This window comes from Leptodactylus fuscus, chromosome 9 (genome assembly GCF_031893055.1).
Source record: "Leptodactylus fuscus isolate aLepFus1 chromosome 9, aLepFus1.hap2, whole genome shotgun sequence".
NCBI lineage: Eukaryota > Metazoa > Chordata > Amphibia > Anura > Leptodactylidae > Leptodactylus > Leptodactylus fuscus.
The window spans coordinates 39230553-39247451 of record NC_134273.1 but is presented as its reverse complement, the minus strand read 5'-3'; the positions used below and the strand labels follow the sequence as shown (position 1 = coordinate 39247451).

General features: G+C 41.9%; 1 protein-coding gene across 1 annotated transcript in view; it reads left to right on the top strand.

The window, feature by feature from the left end:
- ATRIP (ATR interacting protein) overlaps positions 1-16899 on the top strand; it is a 72569-nt gene that overhangs the window by 21563 nt on the left and 34107 nt on the right. Inside the window, exons 2-3 of the mRNA XM_075286815.1 lie at positions 9949-10012; positions 10116-10201. Coding sequence (XP_075142916.1) covers positions 10187-10201 — 15 coding nt within the window. The 5' untranslated portion in view covers positions 9949-10012; positions 10116-10186. The remainder of the gene's footprint in view (positions 1-9948; positions 10013-10115; positions 10202-16899) is intronic.

The window sequence follows — 16899 nt, the reverse complement described above, 5'->3', positions numbered from 1 at the left end:
TGGCCCTCCTATAGGTGATTCCCGGTTGTACGGGCAGAATCCCTTTTAGGAAGGGGTCGTTTCGAACCACATGCCAGTGTTTGTTTAATATGTTTCGAATGTTATTGTGCATAGAGCTAAAAGTAGTTATGAAATTGCAATGATAGTTATTCTTTTCTACTTTTTGTTTAGGGGCAAGGCAATCAGACTGGGAAAGTGCCCCTGCCTTCTTTTCTGCTGCCTGTATAATTGCAGATGGATATTTCTTTTCTTTAAATCTGTTAGTTAAAATGACGCTTTGGGTCTTATAGTCAGCAATGTTTGAGCAGTTTCGTCTGATGCGACGAAACTGTCCAAAAGGAATGTTTTGCTTCCATTTTTTATGATGCAGACTATCAAAGTGTAGTAAGCTGTTACGATCAACTGTTTTAAAGTAGGTTTTGGTGAGTATTCGGTTATCTGTACTAGTTAATAAAAGATCCAGATATTCTATGGATTCTGCATCTGACTTGCCTGACAGTTTAATCCCAAACTGGTTGTCATTAATGAAGGTGCAGTAGGAGTCAAAAGATTCCTCTGTCCCCTCCCAAATAAATATAAGATCATCAATATATCTGCGATAATACTTGATGTGGTTAGTCCAAGGGTGTGTAGAATAAATGAGTGCGTTTTCGAAAACTCCCATAAAAAGGTTGGCATAACTGGGGGCCATACGGGTCCCCATTGCCGTCCCCTTTACAGATAAAGTCAAGCAGTAATTTTCCAAATTTTCAAGAAAATTTCCAAAACACATTTTTCAAGGGACCAGTTCAGTTCTGAAGGGTACTTGAAAGGCCTCTCTAATAAAACCCCCCGAAAATCACTCCATTCTAAAAACTGCACTCTTGAAAGAATCCAAAACAGCAGTTAGAAAGTTTCTTAACCCTTTCAGCATTTCACAACAATTACAACAAAATGGAGGTCAAATTTACATTTTTCAATTTCTGTCACTAATATATTCATTTAGCCCTAGAATTTACACATTTACTAAGGGTTAAAGGAGAAACTGCACCCCACATTTTGTTACACAATTTCTCCCGAACACAACAATACCCCATATGTGCTGGTACCCTAATGTACGGGCACACGATCGCTCTCAGAACGGATGGAGCGCTAATTGGATTTTGTAGGCCAGATTTTGCTACAATACTTTTCAGGCGCCATGTCCCGTTTGCAAAGCCCCCAAGGTGCCAAAACAGTGGAAACCCCCAAAATGTCACCCCATTTTGGAAACTAGACCCCTCAAGGAATTTATCAAGGGGTATAGTGAGCCCTTGGGCCCTACAGGTGTTTCACAGATTTTTTTTACCATTGAGATGTGAAAATGAAAAATTACTTTTTTTTATAATAAAATGTCACTGTAGCCCCAAATTTTTCATCTTCACAAGGGGTTAAAGGAAAAATTGCACCCCACATTTTGTTACAAAATTTCTCCCGAACACGACAATACCCAATATGTGCTGGTACCCTAATGTACGGGCACACGGTCGCTCTCAGAGCGGATGGAGCGCTAATTGGATTTCGTAGGCCAGATTTTGCTACAATACTTTTCAGGCACCATGTCCCGTTTGCAGAGCTCCCAAGGTGCCAAAACAGTGGAAACCCCCAAATGTGACCCCATTTTGGAAACTATACCCCTCAAAGAATTTACTAAGGGTTATAGTGAGCACTTTGACCCTACAGGAGTGTAACAGAATTGGCCCAACAAAAGGAAAAGTGACATTTTTTGCTATAAAATGTTGCTTTAACCCCAAATTTTGCATTTCCACAAGGGGTTAAAAGAGAAAATGCACCCCAAAAATTGTCAAGCATTTTCTCCCAACTACAGAAATGCCCCTTATGTGGATGTAAAGTGATGTATGGGCACACTGTAAGGTCCAGAGCTGAAGGATCGCTATTGGGATTTTAGAGGGCAAATTTAGCTGAAATCTGTTTCAGGCACCATGTTGCATTTGGAGAGCCCCTGAAGTGCTAGAACAGTGGAAACCCCCCTCCCCAAATGACCCCATTTTGAAAACTAGACCCCTCAAGGAATTTATCAAGGGGTTTAGTGAGCACTTGGACCCTACAGGTGTTTCACAGATTTTTTTTTACCATTGAGATGTGAAAATGAAAAATTACTTTTTTCCAATAAATCGTCCATTTAGCGCCATATTTTTAATTTTTACAAGTAGTTAGAGAATTAAAAGCCCCCCAGTTTGTCACACAATGTCTCCTGAACACGGCAATACCCCATATGTGGCCATAATCTGCTGTATGGGAACATGGCGGGGCTCAGAATGGAAAGAGGGCTATTTGGCTTTTGAGGGCAGTTTTCTGGTGCCATGTCGCATTTGCAGAGCCCCTAAAGTACCAATACAATGGAAACCCCTCAAAAGTGACCCCATTTTAGAAACTACACCTGTCAAGGAATGAATAAAGGGGTATTATCATTTTGAGCCTAAAAATGCTTCCCAAAAATTAATGTACAAAATGAAAATTTAAATTTTTAAAGAAATCTGCCATTTCGGTGCCCAATACGTTGCACCCACTTCGTGTTGTCAGAGACCTGCACTCCTAAAACTATTAAGTGGGCCATCCTGAGGGGCAAAAAATTATATATGTAGGTATAAACTGCTGCTTGGGCACATAGCAGGGCTCAGAAGGGAAGGAGCACTGCGCTTTTTAGCTTTTGGGGTACAGATTTAGAGGGACTTTCTGGGTGCCATGATGTTTTTGCAGAGCCCTGGAGGTGCCAGTGAACTGGAATTCCCCAAGAAGTGACCCCATTCTGTAAGGGCAATTTTAGGGTCTCTGCAAAAGTGTCATGGCATCCAAAAAAAAAAACCCAAACCGTCTAAGTCTGTGCTACAAAAACCCAATAACCCTTCTTCCCTTCTGTGTCTGGCTGTGCCCTAATATCAATTTATACCCACATATGACATTACGTGCATTATCCGGGGTACACCAGTATCATACATGTGTCATATATGTGGCATAAAATGCAGTTTGGGCACACAGCAGGGCGCAGAAGGGAAGGAGCGCTATGTGGCTTTTGGAGCACAGAGTCAGATGTTTGGTATCTGGACGCCATGTCATGTTTGTAGAGCCTGTAAGGTTCCAGAAAAGTGGATTCCCCAAAGGTGTGACCCCAGTTTGAAAACTGCACCCCTCAAAGAATTTATCAGGGGGTGTAGTGAGTATTAGTATCCCAGACGTGACTGCACAGCGGATGGCGAAGAGTGAATATATAAGCGGTGCGGAGGACATTGCAAACACCGAATTTCCTACTATGTCCCAGTAGCTCCTATCATTGGGGGAGTCACTCTGGGGGTCACTTTGGGGTCACTTCTGGTATATTTTCCCTCGTAAGCTCTAAATCTGGGGTGTCCCCTGATATTCGCTCGCACAGCTTATATATTCCCTTCCTGACGCCGCCAGTTGTATTCTAATGATTTGCCGATTTTTGCGGGTTTTTATTCTTGCATTACTAGATGCTATATTTTCTTTACTTTTCTGGTGACGCAGCCATATAAGGGCTTGTTGTTTGCGGGATGAGATGTATTTTGTAATGACACCATTTTTGGGTGCCTACAACTTACTGAATACATTTTATTAACTCTTTTTTTGCTGGATTTAAATAAAAAAAATCAATTCCGGTATTGCGTTTTACCTTGTAAATTTTTCGCCATGCAGCGTACAGTATAAGTAACATATTATCTTTATTCTGTGGGTCGGTACGGTTACGGCGATACCTCATTTATATTATTTTTTTATGCGTAACTAATTCTGCAGAACAAAAACACATTTGGAGACATAAATCAATGTTTTTTGCATCGCCATCTTCTGAGAGGCGTAACATTTTTATTTTTTGGTTGACAGTGTTGGTTGGGGGCTTATTTTTTGCGGGACAATGTGTGCTTTTTATTGGTACTGTTGTGAGGTGCATTTGACTTTTTGATCACTTTTTATAGCACATTCTGTAAGGTGAGATGGCGAAAAATCACTACTTCCGGCGGGTTTTTTCCGTGTTTTTTTTTCCGTCATTCACCGTGTACATTAAATATTGTTTCAGTTTTATTGTACAGATTGTTACGGACACGGCGATACCAAATATGTATTGTTTTTATTAATTTTTAGGTTTTTTTTATATAATTCATTTTCTATAGAAAAAAAGGGTTTTTGGGGCTTGATAACTTTATTAATTGTTTCAAAACACTTTTCTTTTTTTTCCACTTTTTTTTTTTTAACTTTTTCATGTGTCCCTATGGGACACTTGCATGAGTGAAGATTGCATCACCTACTCCTCTGTTACAGAGTGAGTCACAGGCTGCAGTAAGAGCCTGCACGTCTCACTCTGTAACCAGGAAGTGAAGCTCTCGGCTCGTGCGGACGGGACAGCACAGCTTCAGGAGATCCCGCACAGAATAAGAAAGGTAAGTGGGACTCAGGACTGCCAGGGGTGACTAATCAGACCCCTGGCTACATGGTAGGGATACCAGCACCCCCCGATCTCGCAGCGGGGGGTGCCGGGGATCCCTACAAGATCGGGCAACCCGTTGTTTGCCGTGATCATGTTTGATCACGGCAATCAACGGGTTAAAACCCAAAATCAGCACTCATGTCTGATGGAGGGGGATGGAGCAGGCTGTTAGGTGTCAGATACAACTAACACCTGCTCCAAGAACACCTGCACTGCGCTGCGGGGATTGTTTACATCCATGTGGTACTATTACCACATCGGTCGTGAAGCACTAGACATCCATGTGGTAATAGTACCACATGGGTCGGGAAGGGGTTAACATATAAAACATTGTAGCAATCTGCTCAGCAAAGATTCCAACGTAAAGAGCTTACACTCTTGGTAGAGTCACTGTAACAGGTTATTTGGTATTCTGTTTACGCCTCTGCTGCCACATAAAGAAAATAAAGTTTCCATTTGCTCAGACTTGCCTCTCTGTATGTTAGGACTCTGTACTTTATGTACTGGAAACTGCTTACATTTTTCTCTGCCACAAACCAGGTGCAGGAACCACGCAAGCAAGAAGAAGCAAACTTCCTTACATTTATCTAGTGATTAAAAATAGCTACACACACATGTGCACAAAGATCTGCAAGAGAAAATGATCAAAGACGCCCTGTTTCTCCTCCACTATGAAATAAACCCAGGTTGTCTCTAAAATACTGATGTTCACTTCATTTCTGTTTGGGTGGTTGAGAGTTTGTTGAAATGGGCATTGATATGACAGGTAAAGTGCTCCGCAGCCCCAGGATTCTACAATCTAGAGCAGTGTTTCTCAACTGTTTCAGGCCAAGTACCCCTTTGTGACATGAATAGTACCCCTAATAGGAAACGATTAGTTATGTTACTAAAATAAGGCAATGCTCACACTGCCATCAGCTGTTCCATCAGATTTGACAGGAAGAATTAAGCAGAATGCAGCACTATTCTTTATATCAAAATGAAAGACCCTGGTAGACCCCTTGATAAGTTAATTGATGCTGTTGATGTCTGATGTGCGATGGATCTGACGTGTAAAAGCATCTGTTGAGGAAGGGGGGATAAAAAACAGTGTGCCGCTTAAATTCTTTTCTTATGTCCTACCCTTTTATGTAGGACACGTCTTAAGTCCTGCCCTTATGTAGGACACATCCCAAAACCAATGGCGCTTAAATCATAAATAACACATGACTCCCTTAAGCATATCTCGAAAGGTATACAGCCCTCACCAACCTGCAGACCCTTGACCAGCCCCCCTTGTATGTACAGATTTCTTACAATTTGGATCTGTGTTTTATTTTCTGCAATATTGTGTGGATGAGATTAAATGAAATCTCATTCTCTTTGCTAGTTCTGTAAAACGCACCATTTCTTTTTCTGTTGCAGACAAAAACTCTGTGTTTCCCCAACATGAAGCCTCAGCCTTAAAAGGGTTATCCACCTAAAAGGAATTGATGGTCTATTCTTAAAATATGCCAATATTAGATCAGCACATAGTTAATAAACATTGACAATACATACTTTTCAACTGTAGATAAACACAGGTATAAAAGGGTGTTCACCAACAGCATTTCTCGATGGTACAAAACATAGCAGAGTCCTATATTATAGCCCAAAACTATACAAGTAGAAATATAAAGCACATCACAGGGAGACATAATAGGATATGTCAGCTGTATGAGACGAAGATATCCAGGGAGAGAAAACCTTATGGAAGGTCCATGGATCTTGCTCAATTTTACTTAATGTTACCCAATCTCAGTTGGTATATTTAACAGGTCCTCAGCAGTCTGGGATAAAGTAGGGAGTGGTATTTTGCTTAAAAAGCCTAAATCAGGGGTCCTCAAACTTTTCAAACAGGTGGCCAGTTCACTGTCCCTCAAACCACTGAAGGGCCGAAATATAGTTAAAAAAAAAAATCAAAGATTATATGCTCCACAGTATCGTCCCCCACAGTATTATATGCTCCACAGTACTCCCCAGCCCACTGTATTATATGCTCCTCAGTACCCCTCCACTGTATTATATGCTCCTAAGTACCCCCCCACTGTATTATATACTCCTCAGTACGCCCCCACCACACTGTATTATATGCTCCTCAGTACAACACACACACACACACACACACACAATCACACAACGCACACTCTATCATACTTACCCATGAAGAGCTGCCGCCGCTCGTCCTCCTCCTTCAGACTGCAGGAGTGATGCCTCTCTGGAGTCAGTTTAGGCCGCAGCCTACACTGACAGCTTTCAGTTGTATGTGCATTTGCACATACAACTGAAAGCAGCGATTCGCTCACTATCAGGGAATCGGATTCCCCGTTAGTGAGCGATGCAGGCGATGGCAAGTGGGCCACATGCAGAAGGCTGGATAAATGTCCTCGGTGGGCCGCAGTTTGAGAACCCCTGGCCTAAATGTTTGAGGGCATTAGGCCAGGGTTTCTGAGTAAAGTTTTGAGTAAATGTCATGGAAAACACTATATGGCTCTGGCCTCACATTGCAGAAACACATTGTTTTTGTTGCAGATTTTGCTATGTTTTTTGATCCAAAGTCAGGAGTGGATTTAACAATTTTCCATGTGCCCCCACACAATATAATGCTCCTACAGTCACCCTAACATTATATGCCCCCACATTATAATGTTCCCCTCCAAATGTCCCACAGTATTAAGCCCCTCTCCTCGTGCCCCAGTTTAAACCAGCAGAAACTAGAGGGGGACATTAAACTGGGGCAGCTGGAGGGGGACATTAAACAGTGGGGGGTTGTTGGAGAGAGATATTAAACTGGGGGTAACTGGAGGCAGATATGTCCCCCTCCAATTGACCCCAGTTTAATGTCCCCCTCCATCTGCTTTCAGTTTAATGTGCCCCTCCATCTGATTTCAGTTTAACTGCCCCCTACATTTGCCCCCAGTTCCCTCCTCTTGCTCACACATACTGTCTCCTCTCTCCTCCTGTCTCCTCTATTCCATTAGTCTCTATAACTGGCAGCTTGCTCTTTCTGTGTAACACCAAACATACTGTCCTGTAGTATCCAAATAACTGCCCATTAAAGAGTCTGATCATATCTTAGTGGACTAAAGAACCTTTGATAATGTCATCAAAGGTCCTTTAGCCCACATGCCATTTAGCATCTACCTTTATCCTAAGAGCCCCTTCACACGGCTGAAACGCGCGCGTTTTTTGCACTTTTTTTACGCGTGTAAAAATAAAAACATTGCATTTACGCGACGTTTTAATAGACGGCGCGTAAACGCGGCGTTTACAGTGCGTCTTTTGACCGCGTAAATGCTGCGTTTACGCGCCGTCTATCACAATGTCGCGTAAACGCAACGTTTTTATTTTTACACGCGTAAAAAAAACGTGCAAAAAACGCATGCGTGTCTACCGTGTGAAGGGGCCCTAATATTTAGCCTATACCCTACGTGGGCCATTTGGTTAAGCCAATTGTGGAAGTAGCAAGTGACTTTAAGATCAGCAAATGATCAAATTTTGAAGTTCCGGCTCCAATCTGTGACACAAATCAGATCAAGTGGTGTGGGATGAGTGTGGGATGCCTCCTTATCATGAGTGTGCCTGTTATCACCACTTATCTATTGCAAACCATGAGCTGAGGGACATTGGTTTATCACTTCGGCAGATTACTACACACCTAGTCTGACATGAAAGTCCTTTTCAACACTGTATGCCCCGGTGGCTGGGAGAATAACAAACTGGAATGACACTGAGGCTAGGTTCACATCTGCATGGTCTGATTCTCCATCGTTCGGGTTCCCTGGTGTACCTGAACAAAGAGAGCCCAGTGAAATTGTGAACCTAGCCTGAGTGGTGAACAAAGGCAAATCTCTGCATAGACGGATCATCAGATTGGAAGAACAATGTATAGTGGTCCATTCCTGTACTGCAAGTGGAAATGAATGTTGTGTCACATTCTACAGCCAGGATAGAAAACCACCAAAAAGCATTTGCACAATATTGGACTATTATCCAGATGCCAAGCTACCATTCTCAAAGGCTGACATGGTGTACAGCAAGACAGCAATGGAGGTTAGTGTAGAGGTCTATACTCTTCAACAGTGAGTCCCGCTTTTGCCTTGGATGCATTGATACCAGAGATTGGCCTGGACATCACATGGGATCTGCCATTTCTCCAAAGTGTTGTAGGAGACATTTTTCAATAGGACAACACCAGGTTGCATGGCCCAAGTGTTATACCATGATCTGCAGGATCTCTGGACTTCTCTCTTATCATACAGACTTGGGACATCATTCTTCATCAAAAGCAAAGATATAATATTCCTCAGACAATCATTACTAAGGTAATTGAAAGCAGGCTTGGATTGGCCCACTGGAGTACTGGTGAATCCCCGGTGCCTTTAGAGGGCCCTACTGGACCCCAAATCATTTTTTCTTTGTATGTTACCAGCTGGATTATGCCCCTGGTAAAAGTTCCTATTATGTTACCAACCTCTGTTCTTGCCCATTGCAGCCTTCCACTTCCTATTCAGCCTTCAGGAAGCCCCATACATCGCACATTATGTTATTGCATTGCAACATGATGTGTGGTGCACAAGGCCTATTGAAGACTGAAGGGGGAAGTGTAAGAGACCATGGGCAGGAGACTGATACAATTGGTTCTGTCAATCCAGTTGTTAAAAGTACACCATGTCAAAGAACTACATTAGCCCAAACCTGGTTATACTACTATCTGACTTGTTGGGTGGCATAAGGGGTAAACTTCAGTACTTACCTGTCAGCTCTCCAGCTCCTCCCTCCTCCGAGAACAGAGGAACAGAGTGTGATTGGCTAAGTAATCAGCTAATACTGCTTATGCCACTTGGGTTACTCCAATTCCTGGACAACCTCTGTAAAGGTTTTTTTTTTTTCAATTTTCTAATATTAATAGCCTGTTCTTAGAATAGACCATCAATATTACATCTGTGGGGGTCAGACAGCCAGGACCTCTGCAGATCAGCGTGTCAACTGGTAATGTTAACAATTCCAGGAGCCACATAGCTCTTTTGCCATACAGTGTGTAGCAGTGGGTTGAGGTACTGCTTGGGTTGGGTGTTATACCGTGTGTGGCCAGGAAAGGGAGTTTTGTACCATGGCGTAAATCATGATAAATCTGATGGGGCCAGGAAAATAGCATGACTTTGTACGCCAGTAGTAGTAGTTGTAGGGTGGGTCCCTAAAACCAATTCCACTGGTGGGCCCTAGAAATTCCAGCCCTATACTGAGTAAGTACATGTATTTCTGTCCATGGCACTCATATTTAATTTTGAGTAATTAGAGATGTTTTAAATATTGTGTTTCCATTATTTTAGCATTTGCATATCATTAAAGTATCCATCCTGTGATTTCCATAATTCCAAGACTTCTCCTTGTTGGTGTTGTAATTTAAGTGTTGAGGAGTGTAATTTTATTTTGCATATTTTTCATAGGAAGGGAGGAAATGGATCCCAGAGAGGGATGAAGGATGAATTGAAGCTTTCCAGAAATATTCAGGTTGAAAACCACATTGCAAACATTGTGTATCCTTAAATGCTCTAGCCCAGCATATGCATACCCAACTATTCATGCATACTAATATATTTTATTTGTTCTACAGGCATGACCACCAACACAAGGGAATTACAGCTGGGTAGGGGGATATTAAGCTGATATGTATTAATATGTGGAATGAAAGCAGTCACAGTAAGTGTAATCGTGTATTATCTAATTATTGTTTCAGCAAATTGCAGAACTGCTTCATAATTAAAGCCATACAGGATTCTAAGAACTGGTTAGACTATCAATTTAACAGCATTGCACAATGTTCAGTATACAGAATGTAATTCTTGGAAGAGTCATAACACAGAGGACAGGCTTGCTTTGGTATTAGATCAGTAGACTGCAATACTACTAAGCTAGCTTTGTCTGGCTAAAGCTGGTCTTCTGCCAAAGCGCTCATATGAAAATTAACAGCTCTAGACCCAACTCTGTAAATACCAGTAAGTATAGACCCAATTAAGGTTAATGGCTGGCCTAGTTCTCTGACTATTTATCCTCAAAGCTACCAGAGGACATTAATTGGTCAGAAGTAGATAAGTACATTCTCAGAGTTTGACTATAGAACATTACATTTCCACAGTCTTACAGGGACACTACACCTGAAAAAAAAGAAAAGAAAAAAAAGAAAAGAAAATTGTCACCATAGAGTTTCAGCAAGTTGCAAGAATAACAGGAACAAATAGCTGAAACCTTGCAGACAAGCAAGGAGCGTTCCCCTTCTGGCCTTCCCCGTCTTTGCCTGGGGACAAAAATTTAGTTAAAGGGGTTGTGTAGGATCTGAACATTTTTGATACGGATGACCTATCCACAGGATATGTCATAAGTATTAGATGGGTCAGGGTTCAACACCCAAACCGATTGTCGGAAGCTATACATTACCGTATTTTTGAGATTATAAGACGCACTTTTTGGGAGGGTGTCTTATAATCTGGATGTGGGGTGTTTTGGCAAGGGGGTCGAGGAGGAGCAGGGTTGCCGCATCATCCCACTTCTCCCTCCACTGGCTTCTTGCAGTGGGGATTCCTGCAGCGTCAGGCATGGGACGATGTGTGGGCCCTGGGCTGCGATGACAGGATGCCATAGCGAACCCATCCTGACATCCACCCTGCTATTACAGCGGATTCCAGGTCTGTAAAGATAATGGCTGCTGCTCTGTTGCATAGCGGTTGCCATAGCTACTGTGTCTCTACTGTAATATACTACTACAAAGCCCCCCCTTAAGTGTGAAAATAGCAATGCCCCCCCCCCCCCCCCGGGGCTGGTCTCCACCGGCCCTGTACCTCTCTTGTTGCAGCCTCAACAATAATGCACAGAATCTCCCATAGACTGTAATAAGCTTGTATAGCAGTTTATAGGACTTGCAATCAAATGATATTAATTAAAATAGTAAAAAAACTTAAAACATTTTTTAAATGTATAAAATATAAAAATTTTAAAGTTCTAAATTACTCCCTTTTCCTAGAATACATATAAAACTAGAATATTACTGTAAAACACATAAATACTAAGTATCCCTGTCTCTGTAAATGCCGGTTCTACAAATTTATAAAAATATTTTTCCTATAGGGTAGCGGTCTCAAACTCAATTTACCCCAGGGGCCGCTAGAGGTAAAGTCTGGGTGAGGCTGGGCTGCATCAGGTTTTTCCAAATTTTTTTTTCTAAAAGTCATATTCCGACACCCATAACTTTTTTATACTTCCATGTACGGGGATGTATAGGGTGTCTTTTTTTGCGGGGCCGGGTGTACATTTTAATTCTACCATTTTGGGAAATTGCTTTTGCTTTGATCGTTTTTTATTGAAATTTTTATCAGAGGCAAAAGAGTGAAAAAATGGCGGTTTGGCTCTTTTGACTTTTTTTTCCCACTACGGCGTTTACCGTACAGGAAAAATATTTTTATAGATTTGTAGAGCAGGCTTTTTTGGACACAGGGATACCTAATATGTATGTGTTTCACAGTATTTAACTACTTTTATATGTGTTCTAGGGAAAGGGAGGTGATTTGAATTTTTAATACTTTTTTAAAAAAATTATATTTTAATTTTTTTTTATTTTTTTTTTGCATTTATTAGACCCCCTAGGGGTGCTGAACCCCAGGGGGTCTGATCACTAATGCAATGCATTACAATGCTAATGCATTGCAAAAAAATCATCATTTCTTTTGCAGGCTGCATAGACCAGTGTTAGAGTTAAGTCCTCCATCTTTGTATTTTGGCAGCCATCTTGTACTCTTTCACATATAAACTGTATAAGTATGTATTTTTCTGCTTAAGTCAAGGAGGCCCTTTGTTAGACTTTAAGGAATGTGATAATGAACGTTAATGCATAGGTTGCTAATCCTTATCTCTCAAGGGCCTCATTTTGAGAAGATGCAGCTGACTTTGTATATCTCTTATCTCCTTCACATGATGTATGGACACATAACCAACAAAAGTATTAATCTTATGGTATCTGGGCACTTTGTCATATTTTATGGTATATGAAGGTCACTTAGAGTGTGTATAGACAGAATCTATGTAGCTTATTGTTAATTAAGTTGGAACATGTCATCTTATCTCTTTTGCCATGATATATACATATAGACAGTCTGGGATGTTAGCTCACACATAAGTATTTTGAATCCTTCTTTGTTTCATGGGAAAGTCCATCCCAGTTTGGAAAGCTATAATGAGATGCAGATTATATCAGGCCTCAGCCAATAGTCATGTGCCAGGCTTATCTTATAGCTCTATGACCAATCATGTTATACTAATTAGAATAGCCAAGCCAGCTCTTTGTCTGTAATGTATTTAAACTACCTTTTTCTTACAATAAAATTAGAATTCACTTGGTACACCATCAGCTGTGTGCGTGTGTCTTCTGCAGGCCTGCGATCTAATCTCTAATTAGGACCTCTACAACATACGGAGGGATCCATTGATGTCCCTATCACCAGCATGCAAAAGAAAGAGATTGCAGACCAGCCGGGAGCCTTTAGCAAGGCTCCTGGCTGTCATGGAAACATGATGTTGGCCCTGGAGCTTGCTCCAGGCGCCGGCGATCACCGGCAAAATGGCGCCTCCGGCGCCTTTGACCGTGACGCCAGAGGGGTCAATGCCTCTGATCGGTCTACTGCTTAAAGCAGTAGCCAACCCAGGCGGTCGCCATAGTTACACACCCGGCATGCACCGTACTATTACGGCGGATGTCGGGAAGGGGTTAAACACCCGGCGTCCGCTGGGGGCCGCAAACTATTGTTCCGAGGACTGCGAGTTTGAAGCCCCTGCTATAGGGTGAATGTCGTAGCAGGAAAGAAAATCAAAAGTGCCAGACCGTCATTTTTTTTCACTGTTTCCCATCTCATTTGAATAAAAAGTGATCTAAGCAGTAGAAATTCCCCAAAATGATATAACTAAAAAGTACACTGGCCCCGTAAAAACGATGCCCTATGCAACCCTGTCCAGCTGCAGGGCCACATGTCAATGTGAAATCTATTCCCATATATTAAATATTTTACCATTTTTGCTTAAAATTTTTTTCCTTACTTTTCTCTATGTGATAGAAAGCAATAGGGAAAAAAGCCTCCCATTGATTTCAATGTGGAGCGCACGTATGTTGGCACCCATAGAAATCAATGGGATCTGGTTTTTACGCACTTATTCTGAACGAGTTTTATGTTCAGAATGAGCTGAACGTATACTCCATGTTAAGGCTCCCTTATAGTCCAAAAATATGCATTTGGAAGCAGGTCTGCTCCTATTCAAGTGAATGGGATTGGGGCTGCAGTTCCAGGTGCCAATGGGGTTATCAGTTTTAATATGAGGCAGGAAAAAGTGACAAATTTTTTTTTAAAAAAACATACTCATCTCTCCCCAGTGCTTCTGGAAGGTCCAGTCTTACTGCTCTGGTGTCTACCAGTGTAAGTCCCCACCGCACTATGATGTTCTGGGTCCCTTTCCTTAGGCTACTGATAGGCCTCAGCAGTCACGTGCAGCAGGGTTTTCTAGGTTACGTGACTACTGAAGCCAATCAGTGGCCTAAGGAAAGGAACCCCGGATGTCACAGTGTGGCAGGGACCTCCGCCGCAGAAAACCCCGGAGCAGCAGGACTGGACTGCGCAGAGAGACACTGGAGCACCGAGGACAGGTGAGCATGGCTTTTTTTTGTGTGTGTGTGTTTTGGGTTTTTTTACCTTCCCCAGCCTCATATTAAAAAAGTGGTTTCCTGGAAAACCCCTTTAAAGAGGACCTCTCACCGATTTGGGCACAGGCAGTTCTATATACTGCTGGAAAGCCAACACTGCGCTGAATTCAGCGCACTGTCGGCTTTCCTGATTTGTGCCCCGGGTAAAGTGCTATCAGTCCCGGTATCGTAGCATTTTACAGTCAGAAGGGCGTTCCTGACAGTCTGTCAGGAACGTCCTTCCCCACAGCAGTGCCTATCGCGCTGTACAGTGTGAGCGGGGAGTAACGCCCCCTCTCTCTGCTCACAGTGCTTGTGCATAGATGAATATTATCAGGAGGGGAGGGGGCGTTCCTTCCCTCTCACACTGTACAGCGCGATAGGCGCTGCTGTGAAGAAGGACGTCAGGAACGCCATTCTGACTGTAAAGAGCTACGGTATCGGGACCGATAGCTCTTTACCCGGGGCACAGATCGGGAAAGCCGACAGTGTGCTGAATTCAGAGCACCTTCCAGCAGTACATAGAAATGCCTGTGCCCAAATCGGTGAAAGGTCCTCTTTAACCTGACCAATGATTTTAAGAGATTTGGCCAATTGCCAGTAGTGTGCGTGGTGCAACTATGGTTAAATATTTTTAGCACTTTGTTTAAAAATGTTTAAAAAGCTATTTTACAATAATGCAGCAAAATTTCACTTATATTGTGCAAATTGCTTAGCTTTTCCAGGTTGCTAAAAGACAAATCTGTCTAGACAAGGTATAACTTTGTAGCAAGAAGGTGGATTTATCTAGGCAGATTTAATCAGTAGATATTTGTGACATTGCCTCATGGTTTATTACCCACAAATTGTGACACTGGATAAAACAGGAGTAAGAAAAATAAGACTGTTATACCATGTTCCTGCTGGGTTTGTCTTACTTTTAGATTTATAAGTATTTTTTTACTGTATTGCTTTCAGCACACCCTTGTAATACAATGAGTTGGATTTTCTAATTCTTTTTAATACTTAAACCTAGAACATGCAGTGTGAAGATGCATCGGATTTATCACAGTGACTCATGCTGGATGCTAAATTTAGTGCACATTTAGATGCTTTTGTCTAACTTTGCACCATCTATTGGATTGCTTACTTTGCACCAGAATTTTATGCCACACCATCTTGTTAAGCTGCAAGAAGTGTGAAACACATGTGAGTTGAGCCGGAATTATGTCACAAATAATTTTGTAAATATCTCCCAATCCCAATGTATCTAATTAGAGATGAGCAAGTACTGTTCGGATCAGCCGATCCGAACAGCACGCTCCATAGAAATGAATGGATGCACCTGGTACTTCCGCTTTGACGGCGGCCGATCGCTTAACCCCCCACGTGCTGGCTGCGTCCATTCGTTTCTATGCGAGCGTGCTGTTCGGATCGGCTGATCCGAACAGTACTCGCTCATCTCTATATCTAATGATACCCAAGGAAACTCTGAAGGAAGTGGATCCCTCTCTTTCTGTGTCATGGTGCCTATGGGTTTCCATTGTCTGTTACAGAGCCCAAAATGTTGCACGGAGAAACATTAAAATAGAGAATATGAGTAAGTAGCACAGTATTATGAAACCCTAAACACTCAGTGTGCTTCTGTATGGTTCCTCCATGTGACAATGTTTGTCTAAGGACCTCTATAACACAAAATGTTGCAAGTCATAATCTTTATTTCTCATAGACTATTGTGGAATCTGTGAAAAAAAACTAACTCTTTGTGTCTCTTTATAAAATAAATGGCAATGTCCAGTGTAGGGTCCAGCAGGTTATAGGCACCAAATTATGGATCCGTATATAATCCCATGGGAGATGAAATGCTTCAATGTCACCAAGTCACCATACAGTGTATAGAGTGATCTTCTTCTGGCTCTGAGCACTATGTAGTACGGGGATAAGCTACAATCTTGGACAGCTGGGAAGAAACCGTAAAACATGAACTGCTACTTGTGGGTCTGGCCTCCTAGAACTTTACTCACATCTGTTGCAAACATACAAACTTAACCTTTCTCTGTCTGTGGACTGTGTCATAAATCAGAGGATATCAGGCGTTTTATTTATTACATGCAACGGTTTTGTTCAGGATAATGTGGCATGCTGTCTGTCAGACAAACACATTATAAGTTGATAAAATATTAAATTTGCAGACATACAATAACAGATTTAGGGGATCCCTTGCCCCCTGTCTTACTTGGCGTGCTTGATGCTGCATCCAGGTTGAGAAAAAAAATTAAACTGTGACGTGCAACTTCTGGGGCAGAACTAGCCCTTAATAGGAACAAAAAAGGATCCTGTTTGTGAAAATTTTGTCATTTGTGTCATAACGCCTGTAAAAATGACATTACACTAGTGTGAACAGAACCTTCATTTTTTCCAATTCTTCTTCATAGGAACCATATGGGAATGCAGTGGTAAAGTATCCTATTGTCTCCAATGGGTCAAAGTTATGCCAAAATAACATGAGAAGAGGAAGTAGTGCTCATTTGAATGCCTGTTTAGTTGATCTGTGGGGTGTCAGGTGTTGGACCCCTCCAATCACTATTCTAAGAATAGGTCATCAATAACATTGTCCAGGAAATATCAATATGGTAGTCCTGTAATATCCCCTGAAAAAAAGAGTGAGCCCAGTCTATAGGAAAAAAATGTTGACAAACTG